Consider the following 19,892-nt stretch of genomic DNA (forward strand, 5'->3'; position numbering starts at 1 on the left):
TTTCATGAGGTAGATAAGGCAGGAATGAATGTCTCCATTTCACAGGTGGGAAACTGAAGCTCAGAGAGTAAATAAGTTGCACATCTCAGTAAATGGATTCTAAGTAAATGAATTCTTCCATTTGTTCAGGTGAGACAACTTAGAGGCATTCTTGACTCTGCTTTCTCTCCCACCCCATATCCAGTCCATTGGCAAATGCTCTCAGTTCTACTCTCTCTAGAATCCAGTCATTTCTCATCACCTCTCCTGTTACCACTCTGGTCCAAGTCACTGTCACCTCCGCCCTTTTTGTTGATAAAATCTCCTACACTGCTTCGTTCTTGTTACCTCAGTCTGTTTTCACATAGGAATTGGTGATCATTTTAAAACAAAATCACATTAAATGTCTCCTCTGCTCAACATACACCAGTGGCTTCCCATCTCACTCCAGAAAGAAAGCCAAATGCTGCAGTGGCCTACAAGGCCTCGTGTGATCCGTGCGCATTTCCACTCTACTGCATTGGCCCCCGTGCTGTCCCACAGACACACTCAGCCCCTTCCTTCTCAAGGTCTTTGCACATATTGTTTGTTCTTCACAGAATGCTCTTCCAGATTTCTCTGTGGCTCATTCCCTCACCTCCTCAGATTTCTCCAGAAATGTCATCTTACTGGAAAGTTGTTCCCTGGCCACAGTATTAAAATAGGACCCCCTTACTCTGGCACTCCCTTTGTCTCAGTCCTGCTTTATTTCTCCCCATGGCATTAATTTCCACTTGACACATTACTTATTTGTTTACTGTTTGTCTCTGTCTCCTAAAATGTAAGCTCCGTGGGAGTAAGGACTTTGCCTTACTCACTGCCAAATCTCCCGTACCTGAACTGTGCCTCTTGTGTAGCAGGTGCCTGATTTGTTGAATGAATAAATAAGTGAATGGATGAATGAATATAGCTAATGGGAAGTAGACCTGGAACTTGAACTTGTGACAATTTAAAACGTTTTTTTTCTTCTAGAAAATATTATTTGATTCGACATGCTGAGTACTTCCTAAGTGGCAGTTACTGGGCTGGGTGCTGTTAATACTTTCGCATTGCTTTTATGCAACAGTGGCTGTAGTTCTGATTAATACTTGCCACACTTTCATGCCTCTGTTCGACTTTTGACTAAGAGTGAATTTCTGGAATCAAGGTTAAGGTTCAGCCATAACTTTGTAACGGTAGCCTGGGGAATCAAATTTCAAATCTTTGACAGTACTATATTTTAGATGAGCTAACCAGCCTAGAAAATATCACCTATTTAATTATATAATAATGATTTCACTTTAGTTATATAATTCTTATCTTTAAATCTCATCTGAATTCGTGTACGAACTGTTTTTAAAAATTTTGCCTAATTTACTATAGTTAATATATTTCTTATTAGATTTCAAAATTTCTCTCCTTTTCATTTATTATGAATAGCTATAAATACTATTGTTACCTGTACTACCAGGTGATTATATTTCACCAGTCATTTTTCGTTTGGGAGTTTTAGTATTTACATATTTTTTTGTAAAGTTATATGTTTTTTATAAAGATATTAAAGTGTTCACAAAGGAGTACACTCAAAAATATATATTTTGTGTAAATTATTACTACTAAGTTTAATGTTTATTTTCTAACTTTTTGTTGGTTTGTGACCCATTGCATTCCACTTCCTTAAACAGATGTTCTGTTTGCATTGCAGGACGAGACACATTAGATGAGTGTGGTTTGAGATACTTACTAGCTATGCGCTTGCACACGTGTCTTTTGACCTCACTGCCTCCTTTATACCGAGTACAGCTACTTCATCAAGGTATTAACTCCTTGTTTGAACCTTGGCACACCTTTTATTTGGTCTTCAAGTGATTGGTGTATTCATATTTGTGTATAAGCATTAGGTGAATCATTATATGCATACCTCTCAGAAGCCTTATGATCTTCCCGTCACATTGTACCCACTTAGCATTTTTCTCTGTGTCTTTCAGCTCTGTTCTGTGACTTGTGCTCGCCTATCTCAGTTCCTCAGACTTTACTCACTAAAGCTGTAGTAGCTTAGGAGTAAACCTGGTATGCCTGAGGTTGTAACCCAAAGTGGCCCTGAATTTCTTTGACATCTGATGTCTTTTCTTTAAAAATTATGTGTATTTTGCCCTATGTGTTACGATTTATGTTTATTTTAATGTAACCATTATGTTCTAAGGTACTTACTCACAGGTAAATCTGGTATTTCAGAAACATCTGCCGTATAGTAATCTAGTAGATTTGCGTACTCCCAGCACGCTGCCACACACCCTGATCTGAGAGGTAAGGATTTATATAGGCCCTCTTACTTACAGATTAAAACATTGAAACTATAGTTTAAAGCCACCTGCCCAAGATATAGGGCTATTTATTAATAGAGTTGGAATTAGAATCCCAGTCCAGTGCTCACTTTATTAAACGATGTCCCTTCTGAAAGCAGCGTGCTGGACGCAGCCCCGTAAAATGTGCGTTCGTATTGCAGGACCTAGAACACCAGGCCTGACAGTTTGTTGTTATTACTCATAGCACTCGCTGTTTACCTCAATAAATGTTCTTTGCAAATATGATTCTAAACAGCTGTCTAATATTCTGCCATGTGTATAAACTATATCTCATCTATCCAGTCCTTTTTTTTTCTTTTGCTGAAGAATATTAGCCCTGAGCTAGCATCTGTAGCCAATCTTTCTCTCTCTCTTTTGTTTTTTGCTTTACAAAGATTAGCCCTGAGCTAACATCTGTGCCAGTCTTCCTCCGCTTTATATGTGGGTTACCACCACAGCATGGCTGTTGAGTGGAGTAGGTCCATGCATGGGATCCGAACCTGTGAACCTGGGCTGCCGAAGCAGAGCTCACTGAACTGAAGTACTAGGCAGTGAGGCCTGCCCTCCAGTCCTTTATTTTTGAAACAGATTGTGCTGGGGTTTTTTTCTACTTGAATTATCACTGTAATGAATGTTCTTATAACCTTGCATATAAATATTTATGTATATATCTGATTATTTCCTCAAGTTAGTTTTCTAGCAGTGGAATTATTGAATCAAAGGGCTTGAAAATTCTTAAGGCTTGGTAAGTGTTGCCACGGTCGGAAAGACTGTGCTCATTTACATTCCCAGAGGCCATGTGTGATGATGCCAAAACGCAACAAATTGCCAACATTTGATATTATCACTTTAAACAATCTCTGCCATTGAATAGGTTTAAAAAGTGGTGTGCAAGGTTCTTTTAAATTTTAGTTTCAAATGATAGTCAAATGGTACTAAATCACTTAATGACAATTGTGTGCATTACCTAGGGAGATCTAAAACACCTCAGACTTCTAAATCTTTGTCAACTTCCATTTCCCCTCTGACTACAGTTAAAACATTGGAGATAGAAGTGACTGGAGTTGTAGGTGATGTCCTGGGAACAGTTTGCAGGGAAAAAATTAAGTAGCCAGTCTATAGATAGAAAAGCTAGGAACAGAGAGTAACTGCAAAGAATAGCTTGTCATTGGTAGGCAAGTAAAAATCAGTGCCTGTTGGGGCCTCTATTCTTTTTCTTCCTAATACTTTTTGTCACCTCTAATAGTTAGGTTTCCAAATGCATTCACTGCTCTCTTAATCTTGCCTTCTGAACCTAATTCCTTTGACATGCTTCTATGTATTTTTGTTTCCTCTTAATCGTACCAAAGACTTAATTAATCAAATTTTATTTAAGGGTATAGAATGCAATATATTTTATATTATTCTTTTATATTATAAATTTCGTATCAGCAAAAGTATCTGTTTTTGCATTGCCATATAATAGCAATTTCTAAAGCAAAATGTTGGTTATTTGATGTAGTTTTTTCTTAAATCAAAGATTTAAATAGTGAGAAAATCTGCCTTTTAGATTCTGAAAAACTACAAATTGATGTTATTAAATTTTGTCATTTTTTTCCCTCTAAATTTATAGTGGCAGTCAAGGCTTGTGGTGATTTTGTGATGTGACTTCAAACACAGTTGTGTATAAATACTAGCAATGAAAAATTTAAAAGATTTAAGTTTATTGTCCAAAGTAGTCCTCATAGTTTTTCCTTTTGTACTTTCTAAAGCAATTATTCTGAAGCAGTAATTATTAGAAAAGCTTTCAACTGCATGAGATATATATATATAGTAGTTGTTAATGAAAACAATTATCTGTAGTAACGTTGATGGCCTTGTAGCATTGAGAAGCCTGCATTGTAATGTGACTATCATCGACCCCAGACGTTTCTTTGTTTCCAAAGTGGGTTCACATAGATGGCCCCTTGGACTAATCTGCTCCATCCTGAGGCTCCTCTGGGTGCTTCTCAGTGTTCCCACTCTCTGTCACCACTGTGTGGTTCATTCCCTCATGTTTCCTCTTCACTTGCTCTGAGTGCAGTAAAGTGCTATCTGTAGTTAAACTATTGGTAAATTCATTTGTACTCCCAAGTCTGATGATGTCCCTAAACCCATTTTGTTGTCTCTAAATATGGCCTAGATCTCTGTCAGTCATCTACCAGGGCCCAAAATACTTGCCATATACCCTCTGTATTAGGCAGCCTTAAACTACTTTTAACTCAAGGCACTAACGACGGAGGAGCATGCCTCCTGACTGTTGTCCCTTGGAACTCCTATGAAGTTTAGCACTTGCTTTCAAATGCTGTTTAGCTTCTTGGCCCAAGGGAAGAAGGGGGCAGTTTTCAGTATTCGGTACTAAGGAATATGGTCCGCATGCAAGTGGCGCTGTGAAACAACACCCAAGCACGTGGGCCAAGGTACTTTGCCTTGACCAAAGCTTTCACTGTTGCTGAGTTTGGTGTGGGTACACGTGAATGGCTCAATATTCAGATATCTTTCTTTCCAGCAATTAAGTTTTAGAGTCTCTATTTTTGCAGGGGAAAAAAGCAAATACATTTGGGAAAAAGATAGAGATTTTGGTTTTGTGTATCCTGTCACTGATCTTATGTTTAGAAGCTTATAGTATAAAATCCTGAATGATGAAAGACTTCCTTTCGTGTTTTTTTTTTTCTGCTTGAAAATTCTTTCCAAGATAAATGAATATATGACTATGTGGAAAATTGTTTTTGTTCTTTCTGATATAGTTCTGAAGGTTATTATTTTGTATTTCTAATTTAGGTGTGTCTACTTGCCATTTTGCCTGGGCTTTTCATTCTGAGGCTGAGGAAGAACTGATTAATATGATTCCAGCAATTCAGAGAGGGGACCCTCAGTGGTCTGAGTTAAGAGCTATGGGAATAGGTTGGTGGGTCAGGAATATTAACACTCTTCGAAGATGCATTGAAAAGGTAACTTACTTCATTGGATTTTGAAGTTAAGGAAAAAAGTCTTGTCTTAAAGAATAAGGGTATTATCTTCCAGAAAACCTATAGTGGAGAATTAGTTTGTAAATCCTGAGAATTTCTTAAATGAAAATCTTTGGAGACTCCAAAAACTTGACCCTTATAAAATGTCCACGCAGTATATCAATTGTCTTTTGCTATATGTACTAAGTTTATAATATATTAATGGAATAGTGATATTTTCTCCTGTCAGTTGAAGTGTGTCCTAGTTTAAGAAAATACAAAAATCTACATTCAGAAAGTAAACTTCAGTTCTTATCAGTTATATACATTATATTAAAAAAATCATTCTTTTTATATAAAGGATCCTCTGCATGCCTAGTTTGATAAATAGCAAACTTTCTCTGCACAATTAAAATACCATTCAATAAAAATTTTGGTTTGTGTGCACTTGAAGGACATATCTGTGGCACAAAGGAAACATATAAATTTTTAAACAGTTTTTTAGAATTAGTTTTCTGGTACAGTTCCTTTAAAAAAAGTTTGTTAGTGGAAGCTGAAAGTTCTTCTGTGTTCTAGAAACTAACCATTATTGAACACCTGCCATTTGCCAGGTTTGGTGCTAGTTGCTTTTCATGAATTGTTTCATATAATCTTCTCATCAACCCCGTGGTACCCTCTCCATCTTACGCCTGACAGAACTAAGACTCAAAGCGATTAAGTTGTAACCAGCCCAAATTCCCATCATTTATATAAGCATTAGGTTTAGTCTGTGTCTTTTCTACTCTGTCAGGGTTAGGAAAGTGGAATTCTCATTTATCGATTACTTTCAGGAATCCATTGACATTCCCTGAAGTATAATTAAGGATACTACATTGGTGAAGTAGTGGGTTTCTCTCTCCCAAGGATGCAGAGAGCCCTCCCTGTTTTATTCCCCTGCAGTAGTTCTCCAACTTTAGTGTCAGAAGGATCACCTGGCAAACTTACTTAAAATGTGTCTCTTCCAGTCCCGTTCCCAGAGATTTTCATTTGGTAGGTTGGGGGTGGGAGGGCTGCGGCATCTTCGTCTTCAGAATCTCCTGTGATCATGATGTTCGTGGTCCTCAGATCACAGTTTGAAATGTGAGTATAGAAGAGTCATTTCCCTGCTACATGTAAGGCAGCCGAGGAGATACCACCATTTCTCCTCTCAAAATGGGCACAAGTGTAAGAAGGAATTTGCTCTCAAACCAACCAAAAAATGTAGTTTCTGGTATAGGGAAAGTTAAATGCTATAGCATGTAAATAACACGGTAGCTACATTAAATTTTTTACATCCCAAAGCAGTGGAATGAAGAGGACATATTTTATCTGAAATGTTTCAGGTGTTGTCTAGAAAGACCTCTTTAATTTCTTGTCAGCAATGTGTGTGTCATTATAATTGAGTATTTCTGATATATACATATGATTTATTTCCACACGTAACTTCTCTCTCAAAATTAAATCAAAGGGATATGTAAATTTGTTGTTTGTCTTGAGGTATATATTGTAAATCCTTAGCTGAATATTGAATAAAAATTTCTCTACAAATTATTAAACATATTGAAGCACCAAGTTAAATGATGGGCAGAGAAAATGCTAAAAAAAAAGAGGACGAGAAATCAGAGTATGGAGAGTAAAATATTTCTGTGATGCGATTTTAGGTATCTTCTCCCCTCACTCCCATGCTTGGTAGCTTCCTGCTTCACCTGTTAGTCACTGTGAGCTAATAAAACAGCCGTTGTTTTTTATTGTTATACCTCTCAGTTTAGTGATTTGCAGGGGTTATCTGAGTATCTTTGAGAAATAAGGTACAGTCTCTATGGTATTGTGTTCAAAACAATTCAATTATAGACAATGTACTGGCTTAATAATTTTTAAATTTATACTGAGTTGATTTGTTCTGTATAAATTCAGCACTTTTGGTTGTATGGCTCAAAGGAGGTTATCAATTATAATGCGTGGAGAATTCCGTGCTCATTGAGACTTTTCCTCCTGGAATTTCTAAAAACTAAAATTTGTAAGCCCTTTAAAATAACAGAGCTTCAACCTTCTACATTTTAATTACATGCCAGAAAGAATGTGCCGATCCTTCAGAATTGTCACAATTTGGTTGAAAAATACCAGAAAAGTGTGTTTTCTAAAAAGTCTATTTAAAAAAACTGGAACATTAATTTTTGTCTGTAGTTTTTAAAATGTGTGTGTGTGATTGGTATTTATTCACAGGTGTCTGTATCAGTATTAGTTGAGAGAGCTTTAAATTGTGACATCTCATACCATACAAGTTAGCATTTTGACTTTTACAAGACATTGAGAAATGTAATATGGTTAACTTTCAAGAAAAAGGTCACGTCTATTGAATACTCTGCCTTCTTTATTGTTTCCTACATTAGACAGTTTTATCACTATGTGCGTTCTAATCCCTTTTCCACTCTACTGTGTGACCCTAGGCAATTCACTTAACCTCTCTGTGTCTCAGTTGCCTCATATGTAAAATGGGGATAATAATAGTACTTCATGGATTGCGGTCATTCAATAAGATAAATGAAAGGTGCTTAGACTGGTGCCTGGTACGTGGTAGGTAGTCAGTAAATGCTAGTGGCTATTAATATTTTGATGACAATTACTGTTAGGCAAATGGTTGTGTCTAGGAGTGTGTATTAAAGCTACTGGAGATTGTGGAACAGAGCCAGCTTTTCCCATCTGTGTAGTGTCTGTCAGCCGTGGACGTAGCAGGGAAGCATTAATTGTTGGTTAATTGGTTGTAATTCTTTTATCACAGAGTTAATTTAATATGATACTGTATTCACCATGTAGGTCGCCAAAGCTGCTTTTCAGAGGAACAACGACGCCTTGGATGCAGCCTTGTTCTACCTTTCCATGAAGAAGAAAGCGGTGGTGTGGGGTCTGTTTAGGTGAGTTGCCTCAGCGCTCAAGGCAGTTTAATGGAATGAGGATCGTGCTGTTAATCAGAAACCTCGTGCTTTCAAAAGTAATTCAATGTATGACCTTGATCCAGTGAGCTTGCTTCTGTGTGCCTTGGCTCCTCATCTGTAAAAAATGGGCAAAATATCTTTTCAACTTAACCTAAAGAGTGGGATGTTGTTAAGAAAGAAAAGTTGGTCAAAGCACTTTGGAAAATAAAAACTTCTCTTGCTTCCTGTTTATGTTTATATCAGGCGTTTGAGCTTTCCCTGTTAACTGAAGTGAAGAGAAGCCTGCTGACACATACCCATCCCTGAAGTTGTTTTTCTAGATGGATGCTTGAGGTTTTTATTTTCTACTTCCACATGTTCTGTAAAGGATTCAAAATATTTGAAGATCGGTTTAACCACTGATGTTCGTGCTCTGGTTCCCAGGTCACAGCATGATGAAAAAATGACAACATTTTTCAGCCACAACTTCAATGAAGATAGATGGCGTAAAGCCGCTTTGAAAAATGCTTTCTCTTTACTTGGAAAACAACGCTTTGAACAGTCTGCTGCTTTTTTCTTGTTAGCTGGCTCCTTGAAAGATGCCATAGAGGTATAAATAAAAAACTGTGCTGTGAAAGGCTTGTAAGAAATGGAAAACCTGAAAAGGTCGTAGAGAAGAGCGTCATTTCTTGTAGTGTTTGTAAGGGCAGAGATAACTATAGAGGTTACTGAACATAAATAGTGGCACTGTGATAAATGACATTATAAATAAACAAATTCAACTGAGAAACATAAATAAAATTTTATATCAGGGAATGTTGCATTTCAAGATAATTATATGCATTTCAAGTATAACTGTATGAAAAGATGGCAAAAAATTGCTTATGAATGTCTTTTTCCTGGGCATCGTGTGATTCTGAACTATTTGAAGTATATATAGATCATAACCTCCTTATCCAGTGCAGAAAGGCAGATATTTTAAGTTCTTTTTCTTCTGATTTCTAAAGGAAATTCAGAGAGCAGGAACTAAAATTGCAATTTGTACTGTTTTGTAATGTAGTTGTTTTAGATAGTAGAAAATGAATGTGGAGAGGTAAAATTTTGCGTTTTTTAATATATAGTCCTGGTAGCTAATGAAGAGAGTAATTACATGTGTTTCTGTTTAAATCTTCGTCTTGGGATGCTTACACTTATTATGAACAATCCAACCAGGCAAAGGGAAACTAGAATTGGAAGTAATACGTGATAGAAGAAATAGGAAATATCCCAAAAGTGAAAGTACTTTAAATTTAGAATTGGTCATATTTTCAAAATTATCTTAGGTGTAAGATTTTTTAAAATAACAAATGTTTCTAATTTTGAAATGGGAATTTTGCCTAGAAGATGTAGGTAAAGAAGAGAAATATTGACTGAGAGATGCTCATAGTTCCTGAACGACCCCAAATTCTCAAGATTGGTGTTTACATTAGAGTATAAGCTCACAGAGAGTAAAAATATAATATATGGGTTTATTTCATAAGCTATTTGCTAGGTATATAGAAGGTCCTTTTAAAAGAGTAATATATTTATATGGAAATATATTTGGAAATTAAGAGGAACTGATATACATAAATTAAAATGTCATAGGTGGCATTTAATTTAACAATGAATGTCATTAATTTAAATTAATTAGTTTAAATTGACCTAAGTTGACATTCTTTGTTTCATGCTTATTTTGTGAATGATCTTTCTAAGCTGGAAGCTACTAAGTTCTAGTTTGTTACTCTTCTTGCTGTTCCTTGATCTCCTATCAAGCAGTCATTTTACTACCCTTCAACCCCTGGACCCCTCCCTACACTGTGAGAATATAAATGGTAGATGATTTCAGGATATTGGTGGTATATTTCATCTCTCTAAATAATTACCATTAAATAAGTATTTCTTAATATTTAAATTTACAGGTTTGTCTTGAGAAAATGGAAGATATTCAGCTAGCCATGGTTATCGCCCGTTTGTATGAATCTGAATTTGAGACTTCATCCACTTACATATCCATCCTAAATCAGAAGATTTTGGGTTGCCAAAAGAATGGCTCAGGATTTGATTGCAAAAGATTACATCCTGATCCTTTCCTGCGTAGTCTTGCCTATTGGGTAATGAAAGATTATACCCAAGCCTTGGACACGTTATTGGAACAAACGCCGAAGGAGGAGGATGAACATCAAGGTAGGACATTTCATGGGTTTCTCTTTTTCCTTTTTAAAAGAAGACGGTTCTGAACTAATGTTCACTTAAATTAAAAAAAAAATCATTATCAGATTTATTTTTCAACTTTCGGAAATTATTCTCAAAATTTCTTGGGTGGCTAAAGGATTAGTCACTTACTATCAGTAATTGAATCTAGCCTTTTGTTATCATAATTTGAGTAGTACTAAGAAGACTTCCCACACTTTTTACTCTGACATATGTTGAGGTATGTAAGATAGGCTTACCATGCTATTCTAAACTGAAGCGTACAGAATGCTTGACACATTGTACAGCTTTTTTCTTATAATTATTTAGCCAGGTTGTTTTCTTTTTTAAGAGGAAAAAAAGTTTTGGCTGTAGCACATATTGGTTTAGTGCATGGGCCTGGAAAAACTTTATTTTTCTGTGGTAAACTTTCTTTATTCTTCATTATCCCAAATAATTTAGATTTTTTTAAGCATCTGGAAGGTATTTATCAGCATTGTTTGCAGTAATTTAAAAAGTACAACATTCCAAGTATTCGTCAATAGAATAGCTGAAAAAATTGTGATATATCTGTACTAGAGAAACAGTGAGCCATTAAAAAATGAGGTAGGTCAGTGTGTTAATATGTGCTGTGTTATTAAGGGAAAAAAGTAAGATGCAGAACAGTGTGATTCTTGTTGCATTTTACACACGTGTTGCACATACACACATGCATGTGTGTGCCCACAGTGTCTGGTCTCCCAGATGCTTACGTGGGTAAAGAGATTAGGGCCCAATTTTTACTTTCTTCTTTACAGAGAAAAAAACAATATTTTAATAAATAATGTTAAAACTTTTAAAGGAAAGGAAATAAATCCTTTAGAAGAAAAATAAGTACCTGAGTAATTTTAATAAAATGTGCACGTTCTTATAAAAGGAAGATTCTAAGGTCCTATTTATTTTGTAATGTTTTCCAGGTTAATTTTTAAAAACTTGCTCTCATGGAAAATTTCAAATACATATAAAAGAGTGAATAATATAATGAGAATCTGTGAATCCATCACCCAGCTTCAACAGTTACTACCTTGTAACCAACCTTATATCATATATACTCCCATTCTTTCCATCTCCTCCCATTCTCAACACACATTTATTTTGAAGCAAATTCCAGCATATTTCATCTGTAAATATTTCAACATGTATCTCGAAAAAATAAGGACTCTTAAAAAAGCAGAACACATACTACTGTAACAAAATTCTATTAGTGATGGCCAAATACACAGTGTTCAGGTTTCCCTGGCTGTCTCTTAAAATCTTTTCCAATTCATTTGTTTGAATCAAGATCCAAATGAGGCCTATATATTGTGATTGGTTGAGGTGCCCCTTATGTCTACTTTAATCCATAGCTTTCCTGTTTCCCCCCCTTGGAATTTATTTGTTAAAGAAGTTGGGTTGTTCATCCAGTAGTTTCTCCCATTTTGGATTTTGCTGTTGTGTCCCTGATGTATCGTTTAATGTACTTCCCCCCCACCCCCCCGCCATGTTCTCTGTATTTCCTGTAAATTGGTAATTAAGGTTGTAGGGGCTTTTATCAGATTTTCTTGCAGAAGTGTTTCATAGGTGGTGTGGAGTCCCTTCGTCAGGGAACTCGTCGTGTCGGCTTGTTTTGCTTTGTGGTATTAACGGCTGTCAGTGATCAATGCCTGGATCCTTTATTTCATTAGTGTCTGTAGAATGAGGATATTCTGATTATGCCATTTTGTCCTTCCTGTATGAGCTGGATACTTGTCCAGAGTTCAGTCTCCCTCAGCAACTGTTTGATTACTCTGAAGTAATTGGTAGCATGTATAGGAAAGGGAATATAAATGTTTGATTCTTTCTCTTTATTTACTGGTTTTCAAAATAATAGCTCCGTTCCCTTAGCATCCTACAAAGGTGACCCATTAGCTTTTATTTCTTTAAAGGTTATTTTGGACTCACAGGTTTAGATAGATTTCTGTTGTAATCCATTATGGTTTGTTATTATGGATGCTCACATTATTCCATCTTTAACCAAGGGAAACCTCTTCAAGTTCTTGAATCCTTTTGACATTATTCCTTGATAATTTCTTAGCTTTCTGGAACGGCAAGATGTTTCAGGCTCAGCTTGAACGTTTCCTGCCCCAGACCTGGAAATGATCATTCCTGCAAAGAATCCCGGCTCTTTTTGGTGGGGAATAGCATTTAGACACCACAGCCTGGGCACGGGGGTCCTCATTGCTATTGGTTTGGTCATCATTTCTAGACTATTTCAGTGAATGGGGCTAGGGGATTTTTCTTTTTTCCTGAGAATTCATGAGTTCACACTGAAATTTCTAATTCAAATGTAGATTATAGGGTTCTTTCTTAGATTTCAAATTTGTGTCTTTTAATGAAAAGCTTGGATTCTCATGGCATTAACATAATTATTTGCTATTTTATGTGCATATAGTAGTTTCAGAATAATAATGCAAATATTTTGCATAACATCTTATTACTGAGAACAGTTTAAGCTTTTTGTTTCCTGTAGTAGTTTTTGTTTTGTTTTTAATTTTTCCCACAAAGGATGTACAGTCAAATTACTTATTTTAAAGTCACTTTATCGTTACTCTCTATGTGGTTATGCTACCAACTTGATACATAGAATCATTTGTTTAATTTTGCTTCTACGTTTTTGTGAATTTTTTTGAAATTTAATTTTCTTGAGAAATTATATAAAATGTTGACATGGTTTTGAAATAAAATATATAAAACCCAGGTGTTTTCAGAGAAATCTACTTTCTTTCCTGAACTCTCTACTCTGTTCTCCTCTCCCTTTTTATTTCCGGAAACCAGTTACAAAATTTTTTCTCTGTGCTTTCTTTTCATTTAAAAAATATAAGCAAATATGTGTGTGTGTTTATATCCCCTCTCCACTTTCTTAGATAAAAGGTTCTGCACCTTCTTTTACTTAATGTATTCTGGCTATCATTCCATAGCAGCACATAAGGAAATTCTTTCTATTTCAGCTATATAGTCTTACTGATCATGTGGATGTACCATAGTTTAACTTATCCTTGGTTAATACTTAAGTATCCTTTTATTTTGAAGAAATGCTGATGTATTTTATTCTTTTATAAGTACAAATTAACATAATACCATGTGGTTACATCTGTTTGATTTCCACAGTTATCATCAAATCTTGTAACCCAATGGTGTTTAGTTTCTACAACTACCTTCGAACGCATCCTTTGCTTATTCGAAGAAACCTTGCCTCCCCTGAAGGAACTTTGGCAACCTTGGGTCTCAAAACTGAGAAAAACTTTGTTGATAAAATTAACCTCATAGAAAGAAAATTATTCTTTACCACTGCAAATGCTCATTTTAAAGTTGGATGCCCTGTTTTAGCCTTGGAGGTACTCTCCAAAATTCCAAAGGTTACCAAAATATCTGCTTTACCTGCAAAAAAAGATGAGCCTGACTTAATTTCTGAAAAGATGGGTGATGTACCTTCAGCATCAAAAACTCCAAGTGATGGCAATGGAAGTTCTGGCATTGATTGGTCAAGTGTAACTTCCTCACAGTTTGACTGGAGTCAGCCAATGGTAAAAGTTGATGAGGAACCTCTTAATCTTGATTGGGGTGAAGAGCATGATAGTGCCTTAGAAGAAGAGGAAGAAGATGCTGTTGGTTTAGTAATGAAAAGTACAGATGTCCGGGAAAAAGATAGACAAGATCAGAAAGCCTCAGACCCTAATATGTTATTGACTCCTCAGGAAGAGGATTGTGTTGAAGGTGACACTGAAGTTGATGTGATTGCTGAACAACTAAAATTCAGAGCTTGCTTAAAGATCCTTATGACTGAACTAAGAACATTGGCTACAGGTTATGAAGTAGATGGAGGAAAACTCAGATTTCAACTCTATAACTGGCTTGAAAAGGAAATTGCTGCCTTGCATGAGATATGCAACCATGAATCAGTTATGAAAGAATATGCCAGTAAAACATATTCCAAAGTAGAGGGTGATCTTCTGGATCAGGAAGAAATGGTGGACAAACCGGATATTGGTTCCTATGAGCGCCACCAAATAGAAAGACGGAGATTGCAGGCTAAACGAGAGCATGCGGAAAGACGAAAGTTGTGGTTGCAGAAAAACCAGGATCTCCTGAGAGTGTTTCTTAGTTACTGCAGCCTTCATGGGGCCCAAGGTGGTGGTCTGGCCTCAGTCAGGATGGAACTCAAATTTTTGCTACAAGAATCACAGCAGGTGTGAGCTTCACTTTTGTTCTCAATCTTGGTTATTTTAATAATGTCGATAGCTCTTCCATTTATAGCTATAAAGGTCCTTTTCCTAGTTAATCTAAATATGTTCAGCTCCTCTAGTCATTGGAGGCAGATGTTTGCATTCTGCATGGGTCGTTTTAGACTAAAGTTTTGGTAATTAGGAGTAGGCTTAAAAGCTTGAGAGCACAGCTGTGTCATACTCTTCTTAATATCTTCCGCATCCAGCATGGTGCCTGATACAGATTGGGTGCTCGGTAAATTTTTTTAGAATGAGTGAATAAGTACATGAACATAGTGCTTTTATTCAAATGTTTATCGCCAGTATTTTTATCATCTAACTATTAATTGTTTTGGTTTTCTTTTTATCCTTCATTTTAACTACTTTGAAAAAAATAATCCCCTGTTGCCCCACAGGAAACGACTGTGAAGCAGCTTCAGTCCCCGCTGCCATTGCCCACCACGCTACCTCTGCTCTCAGCGAGTATTGCTTCAACTAAAACGGTCATAGCCAATCCTGTATTGTACTTAAATAACCACATCCATGATATACTTTATACTATTGTTCAGATGAAAACACCACCTCATCCCAGTATTGGAGATGTGAAGGTAATGCAAAGTTTGTGATCATTGATATTGTGCACACTGAGAAGGTAAATATGTTATACTTGTCTTCCAGCCTGAACTTAGAGGAAATATTTTAAAGTGCTCATATGTGCTACCTTATCAATCCCGATCAGTTCAAGACTATTTGTCCAATGAATGTAATTTAAAAGTAAGCCTTCGTCTTACTTGTGGAAAGGTTATTGTCTTCCTTTAAGACAAGCAAATACTTTTTTTGGTAATAAAATTAATTTTTTGGACAGCATTCTTGCCACTTAATACTCCTTTATATCCTCCTTTCCCCTTAAATGAACCATTAAATTAGAAATATTTGTGACTGTTTGCTTATGTGCCAAGATATTATAAAGATATGTTTGGGGAGTATCTTTGAGAGAACCATGACTGATCAGAAATAGTCCCAGAGAAAGTATCCTCGTTACTTTTCCCCTGATGATTGTGTTTGTTGGAGGCTGTGCAGTTATTAGGAGTAATCGGAGTCCAGGCAGAGTTACTACCCAAAATTAAATCCATGTCCTATGCCGAAAACTTAAAAACGGGTGGATTCCAGGAAGCACCAGGGAGCTTGGCAGGATCTGGGGAGCTGGTCAGACTTCCACTGTGCTAGCCCAAGTGATTTGTGCTATGCTTTTTCCAGTTCCAGTGGCTGAAGTCATTTCAGGTCCCCAACATTATTATTTTTTGTTTCTTTTGCTTGAAAGGCATATTTAATCTCTGGTAGTACATGCTTCTGAAGGTCCCAAGATTTACTGGTCACTTCAACCTGTTAGAGACTTCGAACCCATAGTGTGAATTAATCTCTATCAGTATGTTAGCAGATATTACTGAAGTTTTTTGTTAGGTGACTATGGACACGTAGAAATAGTATTAAATGCACATAAATTCTAAGTAAACATTTCCAGTGCCTAGAAATTTGGATGAGATTTTCACAGAGTATGAAACTATTTCTAAGGTCCCTTCAAATTTTAAGATTTTATGATTCTGAAAATGTTGATTCAGTATGGCATTTTAGGATACGGATTTTCTATTGTATTGATAACTTTTAAACTTTCTAAATTTAAAATTATAAGACTACGCACTACTCATAAGTACTAGGTAAATTACTTGCTTTCGGGAAAATCAGCCATTTCACATAGTGATTGATATATTTTCTAAACATTTAATTCATTCTTACTGATAAGATCAAGTCTTTATTTTCATCAAGAAGAATTTCATAAGGCAAGTTTCAATAAAAGCTCTGAAAATGCTCTCTTACTTTGGTTCTGTTTTTCTGAATATTACTATTTAAGCTAATCATTAGCAGTATAGGGTCATCCTAGTAATATGAACATCGTCACTTTGCTCATGGCCTGGTAAGTGGCAGGCTCGGGGAAGTAAATGTTTGATAAAGATGTGTCTGAATCCATTAGCTGGGTTGTGGGCATGCATATTAAGTTGGATGAGTGTTATTTTAGAAATTTTAAAGTAGAGATAGTGGTCTCATATAGGATCTAGTCTTATTTATGGTATTGCTAGTTTCCTGGGTATTTTCTAATTTTTAAGATATTACTATTGTGTAGAAATGTAGTACAAAATGTAATTATGGCTGTTTTGTTTTTAGGTGCACACACTTCATTCACTAGCAGCATCACTTTCTGCATCCATTTATCAAGCACTGTGTGACAGTCACAGCTACAGGTAAAAAAAATCACCCTAAAGAGTATTAATACAACAAGACATTAAATTGTTCCAGAGTTATATTAAGGCTCTATTTCCTAGGAACTGAAAAATCCTTGAATATGATTACCATGTATACTTTAATAGATGAGAGAGAATGAGAAATAAAATAATTCTTTTTAGGTTAGCTGTCACCTAGTAACAACAGAGACATACAGAAAATGCAAAATAGTAAATGGAAATTATCATCACCACCATCCTTTTTGCTTTCAAGAAAAGAAGTGTTCATTATCCAAATTAATTTGTAATATGAAGTTTTCTAATTTTTTTTTCCTTTATTTTAGCATTGGATTGTTTATTTAACTGGTTTTCAGTTGAAAGATGAAGTACTTTTAAAAAATAATAAAGTGCATTTCTAATGTTGAATTATTAAAATCAATTTTAGTTACCCATTTACATATAATATAAAAGTCTTTTGAAGTGGTACCAATTAGAGGTAATGGTTTGAATTTTTCTAAATGTCACATTGCCTTCATCAGTGTATACTTTGCGTTTTTGTGACTAGGGTAGTGTAAATAGTAAGAAATTGAATCACTTGGAAAGATGACCCAGATTTAAATGAATTGTATTAGTAAGTGAAAAGTTTGTAATATAAATAGAATCACATTAAATTTATATTAAACATATGTCTAGATTTTTTCTTCTTGTAAATTCAGCAGCCTTTCCTGGGAAGATCTGATGTTGTGTAAGGAATTATACTCCCTCATATGGAACTACTTTTTTTAGATGGCTTGTACTCTGATTGTAGCCTAATAAGGCAATGTCTAAGTAACTCCAAAGACTTGGAAATGTAAATAAGGAAAACAAGAGGTTTATTTGATTGACTGTGGTCATATTATGATCAAAGACAACTTGTTTGGTATCAGTTAAAATGGCAGCAAATGAGAATTCAAATAAATTTTTTTTAATGGGTATTTTCTAGGCTTTAGGCTGTGATTGTCTCCTAAGGGAGTCAGCTTTACTTTCTGCTTTTGCGTTTTCCCCAACTCCACAAAGATGAGGGAAGTACACATTTAGGTACTTTTGGCTTTAGGATTAGGAATTTCTAAAATACGATCCTCCAGGTTTTAGTTTATATTTTAATTCAAGGTTAAGCTTGCACAACTTTGCAGAGCTGAGAAATGGAACAAAATAGTACCCTGAGACTTTCTGTCTAATATATCCTAGTGCCAACTAGCGTACGAGTGTCCTTACCTCAGACTTTTTTTTTTTAATAAAAATGGGTGAATATAGAAAAGATTTTAAAATATTAAGTGGCATCTGGAAAAGATTTTAAAAGACTAAAAGTCATCTTCCCAACATAGTAAAATTTGGTATTTTGTTTTAAAAAACTACCAATAAACATTTGCAACTAATTTCAAGAACTTTCTACAATAAATTCTTATTACAGCAGTGGATTCAGTTTTAAGAATTTTGTTTTGGAGCCGGTCCTGTGGCCTAGTGGTTAAGTTTGCACACTCTGCGTCGGCAGCCCAGGGTTTTGCCGGTTCGGATCCTGGGCGCGGACATGGCACCACTCATCAAGCCATGCTGAGGCAGCGTCCCACATGCCACAACTAGAAGGACCCACAACTAAAAATACACATCTATATACTGGGGGCTTTGGGGAGAAAATGGAAAAATAAAATCTTTAAAAAAAAAAAGAATTTTGTTTTTATTATAACCATCTAAAATAAAAATGTATAAAGTACAATTGCTTATAACCTCTGTTAGGACAATAAATAACTGAACCTTATTTGTTTCAGCAGTCAAACAGAAGGAAACCAGTTTACAGGAATGGCTTATCAAGGACTTCTTTTAAGTGACCGTCGAAGACTAAGGACAGAAAGCATTGAAGAACATGCAACACCAAATTCTTCTCCTGCTCAATGGCCTGGTGAGAATTTGTGTTTTTTTTTGTTTTTGTTTTTGTTTTTTAAAGATTGGCCCTGAGCTAACATCTGTTGCCAATCTTTTTTTCTTCTTCTTCTTCTTCTTCTCCCCAAAGTCCCCCAGTACATAGTTGTGTATTCTAGTTGTAGGTCCTTCTAGTTCTGCTATGTGGGATGCTGCCTCAGCATGGCCTGATGAGCAGTGCTAGGTCCATGCCCAGGATCTGGACGAGCCAAACCCAGGGCCACGGAAGCCGAGCGTGTGAACTTAACCACTCGGCCACGGGGCTGGCCCCTTTTTTGATCTTCTGTTTGGCGGTTCCTTTTTAAAAAGCTACCATCTGGTTTGCTGATTGTTATTCCTTGTGGATTTGGTGAATGGCTTTTTATTTGTTTGTTTTTGATGATGTTTTCTGGCATGGATTAGAAATTCTTAAGTACTGTAATGTTGTGTGAAGACTCAGAAAGTTAAGGCTTCGAACACCAGCTGTGTTGACCAGCATAAAAAAGCAGAGTTCAAAAGGGTGAGCACAATCCTCTTCCTTTTCCTTAGAGATTCTGGATTAGAGTCTTAGAGAGCAGTATCACAGAGCTATTTTCACAGATGTGTCAGAGAAGATACAATTATTCTCAAGAGTGTAAATTTATAGATTAAGATAGGAGTGACTGTTCTGTGGCGCATATATCAGCTCTTTGCCAGTCCTTCTCTTTCTCTGGTTAGCTCTCTTGCTCGTTCTGCACATCGGTTATTTCAAACCTCCTCCACTCTCAATACCCTTTCCTGGTCTACCACGTCGTTTAATTTTTACTCTACTTGCTTTATAACTGAGTTTACACGTTACTGATCGTTGTGAAGAGTAGCAGTAGAAAGAAGTGACAAACTCAAAATGTGTATTTAAAATTCACTTATGCGTAAGTTTCTAGAAACTTGTTTTTGTTTTAACTTTCTGTTGAAATAATTTGACTTATAAAAGGTT

General features: G+C 35.9%; 1 protein-coding gene across 4 annotated transcripts in view; it reads left to right on the forward strand.

Annotated features, from left to right (window-relative positions):
- DMXL2 (Dmx like 2) overlaps positions 1-19,892 on the forward strand; it is a 140,264-nt gene that overhangs the window by 95,175 nt on the left and 25,197 nt on the right. For 2 of the 4 annotated variants that reach the window (XM_023617458.2, XM_023617465.2), the window contains exons 19-27: positions 1,703-1,813; positions 5,142-5,311; positions 8,141-8,238; positions 8,683-8,848; positions 10,179-10,443; positions 13,615-14,693; positions 15,125-15,316; positions 16,929-17,005; positions 18,790-18,920. In XM_023617458.2, coding sequence (XP_023473226.2) covers positions 1,703-1,813; positions 5,142-5,311; positions 8,141-8,238; positions 8,683-8,848; positions 10,179-10,443; positions 13,615-14,693; positions 15,125-15,316; positions 16,929-17,005; positions 18,790-18,920 — 2,289 coding nt within the window. The remainder of the gene's footprint in view (positions 1-1,702; positions 1,814-5,141; positions 5,312-8,140; positions 8,239-8,682; positions 8,849-10,178; positions 10,444-13,614; positions 14,694-15,124; positions 15,317-16,928; positions 17,006-18,789; positions 18,921-19,892) is intronic. The other 2 variants (XM_023617462.2, XM_023617470.2) reach the window with 1 other exon arrangement.

The sequence above is a fragment of the Equus caballus genome, chromosome 1, assembly GCF_041296265.1.
Source record: "Equus caballus isolate H_3958 breed thoroughbred chromosome 1, TB-T2T, whole genome shotgun sequence".
Lineage (NCBI taxonomy): Eukaryota > Metazoa > Chordata > Mammalia > Perissodactyla > Equidae > Equus > Equus caballus.